This window comes from Augochlora pura, chromosome 7 (assembly GCF_028453695.1).
Source record: "Augochlora pura isolate Apur16 chromosome 7, APUR_v2.2.1, whole genome shotgun sequence".
Lineage (NCBI taxonomy): Eukaryota > Metazoa > Arthropoda > Insecta > Hymenoptera > Halictidae > Augochlora > Augochlora pura.
This window is the reverse complement of record NC_135778.1, coordinates 40,697,024-40,714,905: the sequence shown is the minus strand read 5'-3', so window position 1 is coordinate 40,714,905 and position 17,882 is coordinate 40,697,024. Positions and strand designations below refer to the sequence as shown.

General features: G+C 44.2%; 1 protein-coding gene across 1 annotated transcript in view; it reads right to left on the bottom strand.

Moving 5' to 3' along the window:
* LOC144472018 (uncharacterized) overlaps positions 1-13,372 on the bottom strand; it is a 197,375-nt gene extending 184,003 nt beyond the window's left edge. The window contains exon 1 of the mRNA XM_078184647.1: positions 13,013-13,372. Within this exon, the coding sequence (XP_078040773.1) occupies positions 13,013-13,148 (136 nt within the window). The 5' untranslated portion in view covers positions 13,149-13,372. The remainder of the gene's footprint in view (positions 1-13,012) is intronic.
* Positions 13,373-17,882: the final 4,510 nt, after the last annotated feature.

Genomic DNA, 17,882 nt, shown 5'->3' with positions numbered 1-17,882 from the left:
GCTTCCCGTTATAATTAACAAATCGTCCCGCGAAGAAATTACATTACTCAATTAAGTTTATTCGTTTGGTGGAGCCGGCCTACCCCCGCTCGACTTCGCTAATTTGTTCGGCGATGTTAATTGCTATACCGCGATAATACCTTCCAGATAACGCGGCCAATTATACGCGCGGCGTATAATTTGTCTTGTCCTGCGGTGCCAAGAGCTTTACGCCTTATAATAAATCGTCCTTAATCGTCCCCCAACCCCCTCTCTCCGGTGTTAGCCAATCAACTATTTACGCGATCCGTTCACGGTGTTTACCTAATCGTCCTCCTACGTCTTCGGGAAACACCGAAATTCCGATAAATTTCGTCCGCGCTGCGGTCCTTGGTTCCGACTTTCCATCGCTTTTAAGCTTGCCGGCTAAAATTTTGACACTTTGGGCGGAAATAGTGTCTGCAAAATTTATTGCAATACATATATAATATTTATTTTCAGCCTCACGAAGAAATTGGTCTTGATTTAGAAAAACCTAACTCTACATTGCTGCCTTAACCTTTCATTCATTATATACGTTCTCTTATTATTCTCTCTCTCTCTCTCTATTAACACCTGCTATGCCTTTGATTTATCTTTCGCCTCTTACCCTAAAATTCTAATAAAGCTCTCTCCTTATTACAATATAATATCAGAAATTATTATTATTATTATTATATCTCCGTTGTCACGAATGTGGCCGTTCTCGGATCGCCTAAAACGTTGATCCGTCATTTTCATTTCGCGGGGGACAGATAATTAATTGTTGCATGCGGAAGATTAATATCGTAGCCGAATTTACGAGTCGGTCGACCTTCTACAATGCCGTTTTTGACGATGTCATAAATTTTGCTGCCGGTGGCCCTCTTTTATCCAGATTTACGGCAATTGTGAACGAACATTGTCTGGAAAATGTCCAAGTCGTATTGTTCTAGGCGGCAATTGACGCCTCGCAGCCTCCGCGCGTTCGAAAATTTATGGAATATCTCGAGGCGTGGCCAAAAAAACGCAACACGACAGATTTTCACGCACGATAAAAATTTCTCATCGTTTCCAGCAATATTTGAAAAATTTTCCTGCGTCTTTTAGAACTTTCTCATCCGAGCAATGATTATGGATTTTAAATAATTTTCACTTCACCTGCGATTTTCAGTATTCTGAAACGTTCCTCATTTAGCGTTCTTTCATTGGACTATTTTTACATTTGCATTCTTTTGTAGAGGCTGAATCTGTTATTTTACATCTTTAATAAATATATTAATAAATATACTATATAAATATTATTATAAATATACTTCTTCTACGATTTATGTAAAATTTCTTCTTGTAACATAGTCATGAATTTCGCACCGTCTAAAGTAATTCTAGAACAACCGTCGACAAAACTATACTTACTGTGATCGATAAAGGACATAACAAAGTTTGTCTTCAAAATGAAATGACGCAGCTAACTGGTTAAACGTACAATTTTATTTTTAGTTGAATATTAAAAGCGTAAGCGTTCGAATACTTTCGTGTACAAATGTATAATCGGAAACCTTTTTCCAGGAGTTGTAGTTTGAAGCAAAGCGAGATTGCAAAATCGTCATTCGTACCTGTATTCTAGCCTCATCCGAGTGTAACGAACGAACATTAGGATAAAATCCTACAAATGTTTCAGCATGCTGGGACGCGACCAAGGAATTTCGTCCCCGGTACCAGCTCTCTCGGAATTACTCGACAAATTAGACTGGCGGTACAAATCGAAGGGATCGCGTCGTCTAACATTGAGTCGCGCACCGCCACGGGAATAAAGGAGAAGGCTGCGAAGATTGGTAGAGAGACGGTGCGAGCGAAAGCGAGAGAGAAAAGAGATAGACAGGTAGAAAGAGAAAGAGATAGATAGATAGAGAAAGAGATAGATAGATGGAGAAGGAGAGACAGAGAGAGATAAAGGGGGAGAGAGAGATGGCGGGTGAGAGAATGTAGCGAACCGCTATCCGTGGAGACAAATTGTCGAACAGTGCTTGCGGTCGGACATACACATGTTCGCTGGAAGTTGGGCTACATTTAGAAAACAGGATTACAGTTCGCTTCACAGGGCTGGCCGGGCTCTCGCCGGGCTCTCGCCGGACCCGAGACTATGAAACTGCTGTGCACCTGAACAGCCGGGCGCGCGCGGAGAAGCACAGGTGGCTTTTCTGGTTTGTCCGCTTTGTTTTCGCCGCGGCGCGCGGCGCGGCGGTTTCGACGCGCCAAGTAACTTCCCAGCGAGCGGCGCGCGCGCGCGCGAAATCACCGGACCAAAGCTCCGCTGCCGCGCGATACCCGCGCCCCATCGAATATTCCTCCTTTTCTTCCGTGAACACCCCGTCCTCCCTCCTTCGCCCCTCCCTCCCTGCCTCCCTCCATCTCTCCCCCGTCCTCCCTCCACCTCGTCCCGGCGAACTTTCCGAGGATTATGCCGCCGGACCGGGGGGGAAAAAGTTTTCGCGATGCGGAAGCGGATTTTCGAAATGGAAGCAAACAAACCGATTCGTGATTCACAATGCTTGAAATTTGTACCGCGCGCATGCGCGACCTCTGTGTTTGCGGGGAACGCGCCGGCCGCGAGAACACGCTCGAAGAAAGCGCCAAGAGTTCGGGGCCGCGTAATCGAATCGGTCCGGACCGCGACTACGGGAAACTTCGCGTCGTCGTCGTCGTCGTCGTCGCGACGATTGCGGAATTACGAATATTCAACGCTCGGCGTGGAATATCGATGCTGATACGATGTTTGCAGGCGTTTGGGCATGTTCGAGCGATGTCGAGACCATGCTGTTTTACGGAATCCGTCCTTGGATTACATTCGCCGATTTCGATTTTAAGACCAACTTTGTTACTTCTTCGAGCGGAATTATTGTTATTTTATTTTCTGACTCCACTTTATTATTTCATTTCGGAACTTTACTTTATTATTTGTTTTGATTATTCTAATTTGTTATTTCTGTAACAGTCTGTGTTATTAGTTTGCTTTATTGTTGCTTCATTTTATTATATTTTTTATATTATACTTTATATATTCGCCAGAGCCAACTACCTAAGAGGCGGGGCTTATTGGTTACCCTAACTCTTATTACCATAGCATATTACCATAACTTATGGTCTAGACGGGACTTGCTAGCCAAGGTTACGTCTGGTTCGTTGGTGAATCTAGTTGATATTTTGCTTAATCATTATTTTACTTTATTATATTTTTTATATTATATATTACATGTACGCCAGAGGCAACTACGCAGGAGGCGTGGCTTATTGCTCGGAGGAATTCCTATTGGTTTCAAGGGTGGTGCTTATTAGCCAAGGTTACGTCTGGTTCGTTGGCGAATCAAGGTTATGTTAACGCTAAGATGCAGCAATTTACAAAACTTGCATCAAAAATATCTATTTACTGTTTATATATTTAATTATGTTGTTCAATATTTAACTTTTCTATTTAAATAGAGGGCGCTGCGCTTGAAAACGTGGAATATAAAACCCCATAAGAACCCACAGCTCGTCTACGACATCGCCCGTTTTGCATGTCACATTTCTAACGATTAAACTGATAACTGTTGCGTTCCCTGATTTCGAGAACGCACGTATTGCCACGCGACTAAACCATCCTATAGAACAGGATCTAGTTGTATTAGATTCCAATTTCAATTAGGCGGGTAATGAAGTCGTGTGCTGCATCGCCTGTAATCGAGCACCATTTGGGGGCGCATACCTGTCCATTAGTAGTTAATTTGATTTTCGTTATCGCTAATAAGCGTTACGAATAGAACAATATTATCCGCATTTTTCTATCAACTTCCTATGAAATGACAGAAATTAGTATGGTTCACAAAGTACAGACAATAATACCAAATTAACTTGTTTCAGTTCACATAATAATGAACTATACTTGCGAAAAGTATAGTACTATGTTATACTTATACTATACTATGTTACTATACTATACTAGTTATTATAGCTATACTGTTATACTATACTATACTATGTACTATACTATGTTATACTATACTACTGTACTCGAAATTTTCAAAATATCTGGAAATATTTGGATATTCGCATAATTGATATTATGCGCGTTACACCGCCACGGTGTCGCCGGACGGCGTAGCGTTAATAATAAAATTCTCGCAGGAAGCTTCCGGGGAGAATTCAAGCACTCGCGCCGTCGAATTATGCGGTGCGACATTTTTTTGGCATGTATGCAACTTACATGCAAAACGTATAGCGACCTAGCAACCTTTTTCCGTCGACGTTGCAGTTTCGCGCCTTCGTCGGCCGATCGATCGACGCATTGGTTCTGTTGCACGTCGCGCGGTACCACGCTTTCACGGCAAAAGCCTTGTTCGCGTTTCGAGTCGATGGTCGCCGACTAAAAACTTTAATTGATTAGCCAAATTGCGGCAAAAAACGGTCGCGGCATTGTTAGGGGAACACGATGAACTAACGTTTCCAGGAGGACTTCGAGTGCCGCGAGAAACGTACGCGTATCAAAACGTCGATATAATTGGAGTATCGATTCATCGAAGACCACCGACTTCTTCTTCTATTTTTTTGTGAATTGGAACAAATTGGAGCTATTTCGTGATAAATGAAATACGAAATTAAGGTTAATATTAAATTAGATGGATAACAATTAAAATACATACGTGTCATCTATATTATGAGAAACAATTTTTCTGATAATTTCCAATTCATTTAATTCAGGCTACTAAATCCTTTTTTAAATTTAATAAAATTCTATGCAACACCTGCCTTTTGTAATAGCTTTCGTATTGTTTGACATTGCATCAAGATCTGCAGTTTAATCTCGAGAGTGCAGACTATTAATACTTAACCTAATAATACGATATTCAAACACGGTCGTATAATTTTTGTATTAATTAACGTTGCAGATAAAGGGATAATAAATACACGATTCCTCCATTTCGCATCCAATGGCTGAAACTTTTATTTCACAGGACAGTCCGTGGTCTAGTTAATAATTTGCCGGGCACGAAGCTACCTGCTGATAAAGGGTCGGAAAAGCCGTACAAGGGATCAGAGTTCGGTCCGCGGAGAGCGTTCTCAACGCCTCGGGAATCGAAAGGATCGCCATCCCCCGTGGGAAAAGACGAAAAATGTGGGAAGGGTATATAGGCGGGCGAGGACCACTTAGCCCCAAAGGGCATGAGTAGAGGCGTGACGAAAGAGGGCCGTTCAGGTCCGTAAGAACTTACGAGCAGTCCGAAATGGCCGCAACATTCGGCCCTCATTCGTCTCGGCTGACTCTTGTTGCGGCTTTACGAGCGGCTCCCTCTCTCCCCGCCAACTTTTCCTTTTTTCCTTTTCTTTTTTTTTTTACGGCCGACCTTCGTTCGGTAAGGGAAACTTTCCGCAACGACAGAGCGAGCGCAATTGCGACCGAACAGTCAGTTCCGTGGAATTTGACCGCAAACTAACGCCTCGATCCGAGGACCAACGAGACTCGTTCGAATCGGTTGATCGGGCCCCACCTACGATCGCCGAGATTGGGAAACCGAATTTTATTCGCGTCTTACAATGGGCGAGTTCTAAAGAAATTTTTTTATTCCTCCTCCCGTTGGAGGGTGGCTCGTTTGATGTAGATACGGAGGGATCGAGGTTTTACGCACTTATGATAAAAGCGGACGAGTGGTAGCAATAAAAGCATCGGAAGAATATAAGGGCGCCGTCAACCTAACTCCGATTTGTTAAAATTGAGCTACCTTGAAATCACGTTTATTAATATTTTTAATGCTAGGACTAGACCATTTTTTCTTTCTTTTATTTTGTATGTGTACTTTTGTTTCTAGACTTTGATAAGAGAAGAATTTGTTTTTATTTCGGTGTGGAAGAAGTTAGGCGAAATAAAGCGAAATAATATGAAATAAAATGAAATAAAGCGAATTTAGCGAAAACTTTTCTTAAAACTCCACGGCCGCTGTTTCCGCGAGTCATTGCGAAGCGGTTCCACCAAATGGATCGAGTTAAGGAACCCTCTGTACAGTTCCAATATCGCCATGAAAATATAACAAACGACTCTGTACATTTCCAGCGGCATCACACCGTGAAATATAGTAAACGGTCGCGCGATTAGGAGGCGTCACGGGCCAGGACAGATTTATAGTCGACGGGCCGCGTTCGGCAGCGCAATCAGATTTCTGTCGATAACGAGTATGAAAAACGTGGACAGGAATTTCATTAGCGAGGTGGGCTTCGTCTGGGAAGATGACGCGTCGTTCGTCGAAGACGCGAGTCCCGTCGCGGAAATGAATCCGTGGCAGGAGAGACAGAGAGAGAGAGAGAGAGAGAGAGAGAAGGCGAGGGTGAGAGGACGAGATATAGAGAGGGAGAGGGAGAGAGAGAGAGAGAGCGAGGGAAAAAGAGAGAGAGAGACAGAGTAGGAGAGAGAGAAAGAGAGAAAGAGACAGAGTAGGAGAGAGAGAGCGAAAGAGAGAGCTAGAGCGAAAGAGAGAGCGAGAGCGAAAGAGAGAGCTAGAGCGAAAGAGAGAGCGAGAGCGAAAGAGAGAGCGGGAGCGAAAGAGAGAGAGAAAGAGAGAGCGAGAGCGAAAGAGAGAGCGAGCGAAAAAAGAGAGAGAGAAAGGAGATCGAGAGAGAGAGAGCGAGGGAGAGCGAAAGAGAGAGCGGGAGCGAAAGAGAGAGAGAAAGAGAGAGCGAGAGCGAAAGAGAGAGCGAGCGAAAAAAGAGAGAGAGAAAGGAGATCGAGAGAGAGAGCGAGGGAGAGCGAGAGAAAAAAAGAGAGAGAGGCGAGGAAAAAACAGAGAGAGCGCGAGAGAGAGAGAGAGAGAGAGAGCGCCGCTCGTCACCCCATCGACCCGAATCACCGTCGCCTGATTAAAACATGCCGACGCAGCTTTCCGATTTGTCAACGACACGTGTCGCCCGCGACTATTTGTTCGCCTCGTTCGCCTCGCTCGCCTCGTTCTCGCGTCCGATCGGCGAAACTTCGACGGTTATTAGCGGAACGGGGCGTCGCGTTTGCAAGTCGACGGAAAATCGGAGATTCATCGGCGCCGCTGCAAATCACCGGGCTGCCACCTAGCAGCCACTCTCGCTTGACCGTGCTCGACCGGGTGCAAATCGGATGCGGCATTAATTGTACTCGTTTGTGAACTTTCCGGGCGCGACAGGCCGCGTTAATTGATGCGATCGATCCCGTAACCGGGCACTTCGGCGACGATCCCGGCTCGACGTGTGTCCACAATACAACTGATTGGCGAACTTTCGTCGGACTTCCGGATCATCGGAAAAATCCGGCCAGCGGTCCGCTAACGATACGCGTTACTCTAATCGAGAATCAAAGGGGTAGATGTCGACGAGTGATGTGGAATTAATTATACTTGGGTTGCGGAACTTTGTTGAAAATAAATGTTATTCGGGATATATTTATTTCTTTTCTGAATAAATGTAACGAAATGATAATAGTGCGATATAGTTATCAAATTGTTTAAACGTTTCTGATATTTTGTATTTGAGCTACTAATAATTATAAATTCACCTGGTAAGGCATAAAAATATAATTATAATAGCTCTATGTATTAAAAAAAAAAAATTAAATAATAATATATATTACAGAATTAGCTAGCTAGTTCCGTTTCTTTTGTTATCCTAAATATAATTATAATTGCCCCATACATTAAAAGAAAAATTCTATAATAATACAAATTATAGAATTTTCTATAATAATACAAGTTATCGAATTTTCTAGGTAGTTCAGTTTCTTTTGTTACCCCAAACGACACTGTCCCAATAATCGAAGAAACCACGAGTTCTCAGAAACCATACGCGCGAGATCCAAAGGTCGGGGAAGTTCGGTAAATTTGGAAAGCTTGCCGGAGCACAAATTGTTGGGCGATAGTTCGAAGTCGAAGTTCGGAACTCGGGTGTTCGTTTCTGGGGCCGGCGTCGGGGCGGTAGTTCGCGGCAGTAATCTTAGACGTATTCGATGGAAATTGAGTTAGACGGTTCGCGTTTCGAATAAATTTCGCGGGTGGCGATGTCGGGATACACCTTTTCAGGTAGCACGGTCACGATTGACTTTCGGCACGATCACCGGGCGGATCGAACCGGGCATCGATGACCGGCGCTCGTTTAAATCGGCTTGGTCCCTGGAGCGTGATCATTCGATTTGCGGGGTGATCCATTGTTATCGACCGGAAACCGCCTCGCCTTTATAAACCGTAATGGAAAAGAATCGGGCGCCGTCGTCTTTCCTCGCTAATAAATGCGTTGATTTAGGGGATCCCGAGACTGTTCGCCGCGCGCTCTGCTCTCGCCGGAGCGCATTCTTCTCCGTCGACGAGTAATCGAGCTCCCTCTCTCTCTCTCTCTCTCTCTCTCTCGCTCTCGCGTATAGATCTTTGCCCCGGTCTAATTTCGCGCACGGCCTCGGTATACCGGGGAAAATTAGATCGAACCGGTGGAAACGACCGAGGATACAATTATCCAATTATGACGAAAGTACTCGATAATCGACAGCGGGGCGCATTATAAACGTCAAAGCGATAAATCAGCCAAACAATTACCGGCCCCCGCGGTTTATTCGCGATGCGCCATTAAATGCGGCCCAAGTGACGCGATTAACAGACCTAAACGCGGAAACGTTCGATTTATCAGCGCTCATAACGTTCGTATCAAAACGATCGGTTATCTCGACAATTTGTATCGGCCGCTGTTACTTGTTGGCCACGCGTATTCGACGGGTCGAGCTCGGACCGCGATCACGCGATTTTACGGTCGTCTTTTCCGATACGGCATTATGCTATATGGCATATGCGTTATGCTAGACTGAAGACAACATCGCCTTTTTTTTCGAAATCGTAACTCGACGATAGGTTCGATTAATTTTTTACTAAAATAATAATATTCGAAAGAAAAGATTGTGTAGATATTAAAAGAATCGGAGAATTTTTATTTCTAATAAATAATGCAATTTTTTAAAACGAAAAGAAGAGAAAGGAGATTTTTATCAGGCCGAAGTTTCTTATAATTTTTATTCTGCATAACAATCCACAGACTATTAATATTCCAAGCGCTTATATAATATTATATGCTAATCTTAAATTATATAAATCTTCTTCGCATGCAAAGATGCGAAGCCAAGCTTAATATCACATTTTATTTATAAAAATTAATGAAATAATAAGCGAAGGAATTTTAGCGCACTTTTCAATTTTCAAAAGAATTCAATTCTCTGAATGACTATGATAAAGAAGGCTGTTCGACGTTATATGTCTCAATTCTGGAAGAAATACCCATCTAATGCAATAAATAAAAACTCCATCGAGTTACCGCTGTTTCCGCCACCGCTTTGAAAAATGAGAACAAAATCTAGAATAACTGTTTTCTACCTCTCATATTCAGCGCGATTGTCCGATAATATCTCATTTTCCGATCCCATTGTACGAGTCGTTCGGTAAATGAATTTTCCACATACAATAAATCTATTTAGGTGCTTTGCTTTCATCCCGCAGAAATGAACGTCCATTTCGCTAGAACACGACTGCGCGCTTTGATCCGCGCGCAGAAAGTAAACAAGGTCTGCCGATGGTCAGGCGGTCGAAACATTTAGCGCGCGGGTACTTTCATGTTCACCTTCCAACGAACAAAAGGGCTCATCGGTTGGCGCGAGCGAAGTTTATGGAGAAAGGGAACGCGATTTTAACCCTTTGCAGTCGAAGCCACTTTTACTATAAATCTAAAATAATTTCTCTAGTTTATGGTATTTCCACTTTCGGTGACAAAGTGTATTTTATACATATGAAATTGATTTTTGCGATTTATATCAATAATTTTGTTGCTAACAATTTTTTAAATTGAAACTTTGGTAGTATAAACATTTCGGTAATGTAAGGAAATTTCTGCGCGCTGCAGCAAAGTCGAGCAAACTCGAAAGCACGCTTCGCATTGAGGTGACGCGGAAAGTGAAGGGTATGAGCCGCATTCGAGGAGACGAACAAATCCCGGCGCGTGAATTTTTTCAATTTTTATTTCCTACGTGTAGCTGATAATTTTAAGAAAATTGCTATTCATCCTCATTTTAGAATGCCTGAAGAATATCCGACAATTTTTCGGACTCGAAATAGAAAATAATTTATCTGTGACAATTGTTTCAATTTTTTAGTGCGCATGACACCTCTTTAGCTTCTATACATATATATATTAATAAATAATTGCAGGTGTCTTTCGTTAAAACTACCCAAGTGCAAGCATTTCATTATATATATATCGCCTCGCAGATGACTTACTTTAATAAACAAATATTTCACGTTGAAATTACAAAGTCTGGGTACTCGTTATACAAAATGTGAAAATACGAAGCGTCGAAGGAAGAGCTAGCAATTAGGCGAGGACGGGACAAGCGTGAAAGTAATCGTCGCGGCGCTCGAAACTTGGCAACGATCCTGAGCGACGTTTCAAAGATGACCATTGGGAGCATAAATTGTTCCGGCCTCTATATAACTCCGCGGGCTTCTTTGAAGGGCACTCACGGGTCGCGCGGAGATTCGCCCGCGGAATAATTCAAGCCACAAACACAGCGTCGGAGTGCGGATCACTGGCGAGGGCAGCGCGAAGAGAGAGAGGGAGAGAGAGAGAGAGAGAGAGGGAGAGAGCCGGGACAGGCGACAAAGTGGTGGCGCGCAGGAGGGGCCGTGTGCCGGTGAAGACTCTCCTTTGCAGTTGGTTGTCGTCAGTAGCAGACTGTACTTCTAATTAACGGTGGGTAACAAGAGTACCACAGAGAAATGGAGAGTCGTTCTAATAATTCGCCGGAGGAACGCGTCTCCGCTCCGCGCGCCCAACAGAGGAAAGAGGTCGAAGAGTCTTCTAAGCGATGCGGCAGGGCTGCGCGAGAAAGACGTTTCTCGGTATCGACCTTGGCCCGCGCGCGCGGTGCTTCCATTAAATGTTTTTAATTACTGAGAAATATATTCGGAGAATCAACGTGTCTCAGAATTCTGTCAGTCTTATCCACAGTATTAAAAGCGATATTTAAAGCGAGTGCTCGTTCAGCTTCGAGTCGTGCACGTTCTTTAAATAAAAACTCTCGCAGTTAAGGTTCGTACCTTTCAATAGCGCAAGCTTTTTACCATTTGAAAATATGCTTACAAACGATCGAGATTTTTAGGTCAAAATCAAGAAAACATCGCTCCGACTGAATGCACCATTTTTAAGGCAAAAGATCGCAAGTGAAACACGCGTTAGCTGAAATACGTAGACGTTTTGTATGCCGCCAGAAAAATTTCGTTCAATTTCAACGTTTCGTGACGTCGTTTCTGTTACTTCGTATATTTCATTTTCCGATGAAATCTGTACGGGGTCACTAATATTTTTTCGTAAAGAAAGCTAAATATTTTGGTAATAGAATTAAAAATAAATTAAATATATGTGGGAATAAGGAGAATTAAAAATTAAAAATGAATTTACAAATATTTTACTTGACCTTTTCTATGCCGCTCTATAGTTTTTTGTTTTATTATATTTGATATTTTTTTATTTTTTATTATCCACTAAGCAACGAACTTTTAATTTTATTATCAAAATATTTAGCTGTTTTTACTAAAGAATATTAAGGTTTTTTACAAATTTTCTTCATTGTACAAGACAGTTTCTATCGCTAAAACACTTTGACACTCAATACAGATTAAAATTGTCCTTATTCCGTCTATTTAGAGTTCCAAAACTATTGCATTTTTACAGCCATTCTCGTCGTCCCTTTTGTTTCCCAGGAAATGGGCGATATTTCCTCCTGTCCGTAGGCGAATATGCGTAAATCGAAGAGTAACGCGCCGATAAGGCTGTATCTGTAAGTAAAGCGGATACCAGCGTAGCTCCTAGATTAATCGAACCGGGGGGAAAAAAATTGTCGGCGAGAGGAAACTTTTTCCTCCTACGTTCGCCCCGCATCCGGGAACCATAGATGATAGATACAAGTTGCGAACGAACGGCATCCGTGGTTCACACGGAAATCCCCGAATGTTTTTTCTTTTGCCCCGAGTCGCATAAATTCCTATCGGGTCGAACGCGACAGAATTTCCTAATTTAATGCGTTCCATGTCACCGAGGGGTGAGGGGTGGGGTGGGGGGCAATGGGGAGAAAGGGTAAGCATCGCGGAAAAATGGGTACGAGCTGATAAAACAACTTCCGCGGAATGTTTCAAGCTCGAATGCGAAGCTTGTATCGCTTTAATTAAGCTCCGCGCGTTTCGAATTTGTTAAAGGGTCCCCCCGTTTTACGTCTACACCGGATTTACACAATAGGGTTGGTATAAACCACGCAACACGGTTCTACCGCATACTGCGGGAACTGGGAAAGCATTAAAATCTGTTACGTCGCAAGTCTCCCCCTGTAATTTCAGCTATTTTACACGCCGGCCGTTTCTGCGGGAATATGTAATATCTAAAAATGTGTATATAGGACTACGTTGTATGAATATTTTATGTTACGCGTTCCGTAGAATATTTGTCGGAATTCCGTGCCATTCTGTGCCATTCTGTGCCCTATGTAATTTATACGCCGCGAATTATTTAGATTTTCTCTCTAACCTCTCTCTCTCGTAAACCTCTGCCATCTTATAAAACGCGTAATGTCAAGATAAATATGTGAAAATTATAGAAATTCCACGAACAATTAAAACTTTTTACTATTGCAGCTGAAATTGTCGTCTAGTGCTAAAGCACGGTAGTACTGAAAACGTAGTTGTTAAATCTCGTCAAATAATTCAGTCTCTGAATATTAAAATAATTCATTTCTGAATATTAAAATAATTCATTATTTTGTAGTGTTCGCGTGCATTATTTTTTAGTAGTACCGACGCTATGAATTTCGATAAAACATTCATGTCAGATGGATAGAGAGAAATGTGTTAATCGTGCGAAGCGTTCCGCGCAGGACGAACACAGGCGCGAACCACGGCGTTAAGCAGCTACAAGTAAATAAGCCATCGGGCTCGCGTGTACTCACTCTTCGTGCCGACGTAGATCGGCGTGTACGGGACCTGGGATTGGCCGAGGCTCGCAGCCACGAACAGAACAACGGCGAACCACACACTGAACCGCGTCGCACTCATTTCACCAACAACAACCCCGGCAACCGCCATTTCCCTCGTTTCAATCAGTCCTCTGCCTTAATATCATCTTCACCGTCGCTGTCGTCCCTCCCCCCTCCTCTCTTTCCCTGACGGGCTGTGCCCGGGTTCACGGCTCGTTCGTATTCCCTTCGCAAGCGTGATTCTTAATTACCGATAATATCGCGATTCGAGAAAAAATACATAAAGCAGGCATGCTAAAAACCTCGCCGCGACGCAGACGGCTCGACAAACTAAACGCTCGCGTCCCACTCGCGCGTTTCGAAAGTTTCGCGGCCAAGACACCCGCAGGCGAGTCCTTTCAACGCGACGGATCGTTCGTAAGCAATTAACTCCGCAAGAAGCGGCGATAATTTCGCGCGCGGTCGCGACAGACGCGCCGGAAGGGTTAATGACTCGTGAACAAGCATCCGGGTCTGATTCGTTTCAACGAACGGTTGTGAAATCGACCGCGTTATTATCGGATACCCGCGAACGGAATGAAACTTTCAAATTAGCCTCCTATTTCTTTCGCGTGCACGACGGCGGCCGATCCATTATTCTTCGTCGTCGTCCTCCTCCTGCTGCTTCGTCTGCGCCCCGGTTCAGGCTTGATTCCTTCTCGTCCCGCGTCTCTTGCGTTCCCTTAATTTCGTCCGGGGAAAACGTGACTGATAAAACGTCGCCCCGGATCGGACAAGCCAACGGGAAACGATTTTTCGTCGCGCCGGTTCGCGCGGATCGACGACGACGAGCGTGTCCCGATTCGACGAGATTCTACTTCTTCGTCCACCCTCTTCAACCCTTTTCTCGCACACGGATTTCTTTCGAGGACACTCCTGCGGAGCTGGTCCTCTTTCTTCCGCAGCGACTCCAACTGTTTCTGCGTTTCCCGGGCTCCGGCTGCAACAAAACAACAAACCGTCACTGGTAGAACAGACTATATTTTTATTAACAATTATTTTTCATATAGAAATATACGAATCTGCTATTCTAATAAGTTATCGTTTAAACTTCACGGAGTATAGAGAAAAGTTACATCAAGTTCATAATTATTCATATCACTGTATTAATTTTTTTTTTAATCAAGTTTTTGGAGGTATTTGACCGTCTGCGGCTCATTTTTGGACTTTGGGCGACTTTTCAACAACCTTACCGGGGAGTAATTTGGACTTCAGGTAGATTAAATTAAAGCTCAAAGTGTCTACTTTACGACCCCGGAAGGTACATTCCCGTAAAACGGGGTGGGATTTTTTTATGATTTTTTAAATCAAATAATCGGGGGTATTAGGCCGTTTGGGGTTCATTTTTGGACTTTGGGCGCGATTTACAAAATTTTCCCGTGGAGCAATTTGGACTTCAGGAAGCTTAAATTGAAGCTCAAAGTGTCTACTTTACGACACCGGAAGGTACATTCCCGTAAAACGGCCTGGGATTTTTTTATGATTTTTTGAATGACATAAACGGGGGTATTAGGCCGTCTGGGGCTCATTTTTGGACTTTGGGCGAGTTTTCAACAACTTTCTCGATGAGCAATTTGAACTTCAGGTAGCTTAAATTGAAGCTGAAAGTGTCTACTTTACGATCCCGGAAGGTACATTCCCATAAAGCGGTCTGGGATTTTTTTATGATTTTTTAAATCAAATAATCGGGAGTATTAGATCGTCTGGGGCTCATTTTTGGACTTTGGGCGCGATTTACAAAATTTTCCCGTGGAGCAATTTGGACTTCAGGTAGCTTAAATTGAAGCTCAAAGTGTCTACTTTACGACCCCGGAAGGTACATTCCCATAAAACGGCCTGGGATTTTTTTATGATTTTTTAAATCAAATAATCGGGGGTATTAGACAGTCTGGGGCTCATTTTTGGACTTTGGGCGCGTTTTCAAAAACTTTCTCGTGGAGCAATTTGGACTTCAGGTAGCTTAAATCGAAGCTCAAAGTGTCTACTTTATGACCCCGGAAGGTACATTCCCGTAAAACGGCCTGGGATTTTTTTACGATTTTTTAAATCAAATAATCGGGGGTAATAAGCTGTCTGGGGCTCAATTTTGGACTCTGGGCACGATTTACAAAATTTTCCCGTGGAGTAATTTGGACTTCAGATAGCTTAAATTGAAGCTCAAAGTGTCTACTTTACGATCCCTGAAGGTACATTCCCATAAAACGGCCTGGGATTTTTTTACGATTTTTTAAATCAAATAATCGGGGGTAATAGGCCGTCTGGGATTTTGTTGGAGTTTTCAATAACTTTTCCGTGGAGCAATTTCTGGAGTCTGACTCGTTATATTGCAAGGGGTTAACTTTGTGAGAATTTTACTGGTTTATTGGCGGCACTCAATGTGTTAAAACTAATTCTCCCATAGCGAAGCAGCCGGCCTCCTTTGTCCAGCCGTGAGACAATCCATGTTAACCTCACAGAATAATAAGAAATACGGAAACCCGGATGCTCGAATCATTCTTTAGCAGGGAGCACGCTGCCGACTGCAGAAAGAGCGAGAACAAGAGAGAAAGCGAGAGCAAAATAGAGAGAGAGAGAGGGAGGGAGGGAGAGAGTTGTTCATGCTCCGGTCCGACGGAAAATGTCGCCGATGTCTCGTTAGCATATCTCCATCGGTAGCAGGGACGCGTAAGCAGCGCTTCAGCGATTCTTCCTCGGCTGGCAACACGGTGACCCCGATGTTGTCTGAGCCGAGGGGTCGGTCATTACGAGATAGAGAGACGGGTAGTATCTTAGCGGTTCATAATATGACAAGCCGAAGTGTAGCCCGTCGTCTCCCTAGTCCCCTTCCCCCCGTCCCATCCTGTTATTTACTCGTTATCTCTCTGCATTCGAGCCGGAGCCGCTCGCTGCCACCACGGTCGGCAGCTATGAAAGGCATCGCTGCTGCGGCAGACAGCTCCTGCGAGGAGGAACTCGTACAACATTCTCCGCTGATCGCTTCCTTCGCGCGCCCGGGCTCCCTTTCTCCACTTATCGTCCCGTCCGGCCGTTCGCGTCCCTATTCTACTTAGACGTGATCGAGCTCCGTGTCGCGTCGCGCGCGTCGTGCATCATCCGCCGCTTCTTCGAGCTTCCTATTAAAGGATCGCCGCGATCCTTTCGTCCGTGTCAGTGCGGCGGATGATTGATACGAGGCTCGAAGAAAGCGTCGACCGGACACCCGAGATCGGTATTCTCGCCGCCAGGATTTTGTTTATTATTAACGACGAGGCTCTGCGACGCTGCGCGCGCCCCGGCAATCTCGATCCGTTCGATAGGTTCTCGCCGTCTCTCGGTTCCATTAACCCCTTGCCGGGTTATTCTATAGGTCACTCGACCGTGCCCGTTCCGGATCCAATCGTCCAATTACAGGTCGCCGCGTCTATTCGAGCCGGGAACCCCCGTTCCACGGTCCGGCCAAGTGTCTCTTTATAGGAAGAAGATTCCTTTCTTTAACTTTCCTCTCTTTTTCACGCGCGCCGAGCCGGGTCTCTGTCTGCGAGAAGGAGAGAGAGAGGGAGAGAGAGAGGGAGAGAGAGGGCGCACCGGCGGCGAGTTCATCGAAGGCAGCCGCGGCGAACGAGCCCATTGAAAAGGCGCCGATGCAGTTAACTTAATCCAGGTGCTGATTGGACACGCTAACCGAGACCGACGGAATGCGCCAACCCGGCCGGAAGCGAAGGAAAAGTAAAGAGGATGCCGCTCCGGCTGCTACCGTGGACCGGCAGAGGGGACTGCGCGGGGCTGACCTTAATTGTGCCCGCGCAATTATGGCCACTTCCGTTTGATAGGAGTAATGCGCCGTTAGAAAAAGAACGTCCCGATAAAGCCAGGGGGGAATCTGTGGTTATGAGAACGTCACCTGCACAAAGGCGCGTCCTCTCCCTGCCCTCTCGTTCGTTGAATAAAAATCCACCCGACACTCTTCTCTCGCTGCTCAGCCGGCCTCTCGACGGCTTCTTCGACGACGATGCCTTCACTCTGTCTATCGCCGATACAGATTATACGCAGCGCATCGTCGCGCGCTCATAATAGGCGAAAATAGAAAGAAAATCTTGCCAGGTGTTCCGTCCTGGACAGAATCACCTGGACGAGCTGGAGTTTCTGTCCCTAAACACTCGGCCTGGTCCGACGCGTCTTCTCTTACGTCCCAACCAGAATAAAGTCGTTTAACGATCCGCGTCGTTCGTTCGGCGGTCGTCCGATTGCGCGAACAACGAGGGATCGCCGGCAACTGGTAAACAACGTTCCTACCGGAGCAAAGATAATTAACTCGGCTCCGCGTTCCACTATTTAAATTGCATTAGCTTTCTCGGTTTTTTCCAGCCCCGTTTCCATGATTACCTCTCTACGCTGCCGTAGTCCGTGCAAACCAATTCAATGTCCGCGTGCACCGTCTCGCTTTTCGCAAACAATTCGGTGTCGAAGGGTACAATTTTTTAAAATAAGAAATTAAATTCGCCGAATTCACAAATATTATTTGTTACACTTTCGGTTCGAATAAATCTTCACTTCGCAATTAAGGCGTTGGCAAATTTAACAGACGTTAATTTAACAATATTTAACAATTTAACAATATTTAACAATTTAACAATATTTAACAATTTAACAATATTTAACAATATTTAACAATATTTAACAATATTTAACAATATTTAACAATTTAACAGATGTAAGGAGACTGTTACAGAAAAACAAATTGTTTGAACATTATAAAAATTATAGTCAAACAGAAAATTAAGTTAAAATGAATTTAAAATAAATAAGTTAATGACAAAAAGGACGA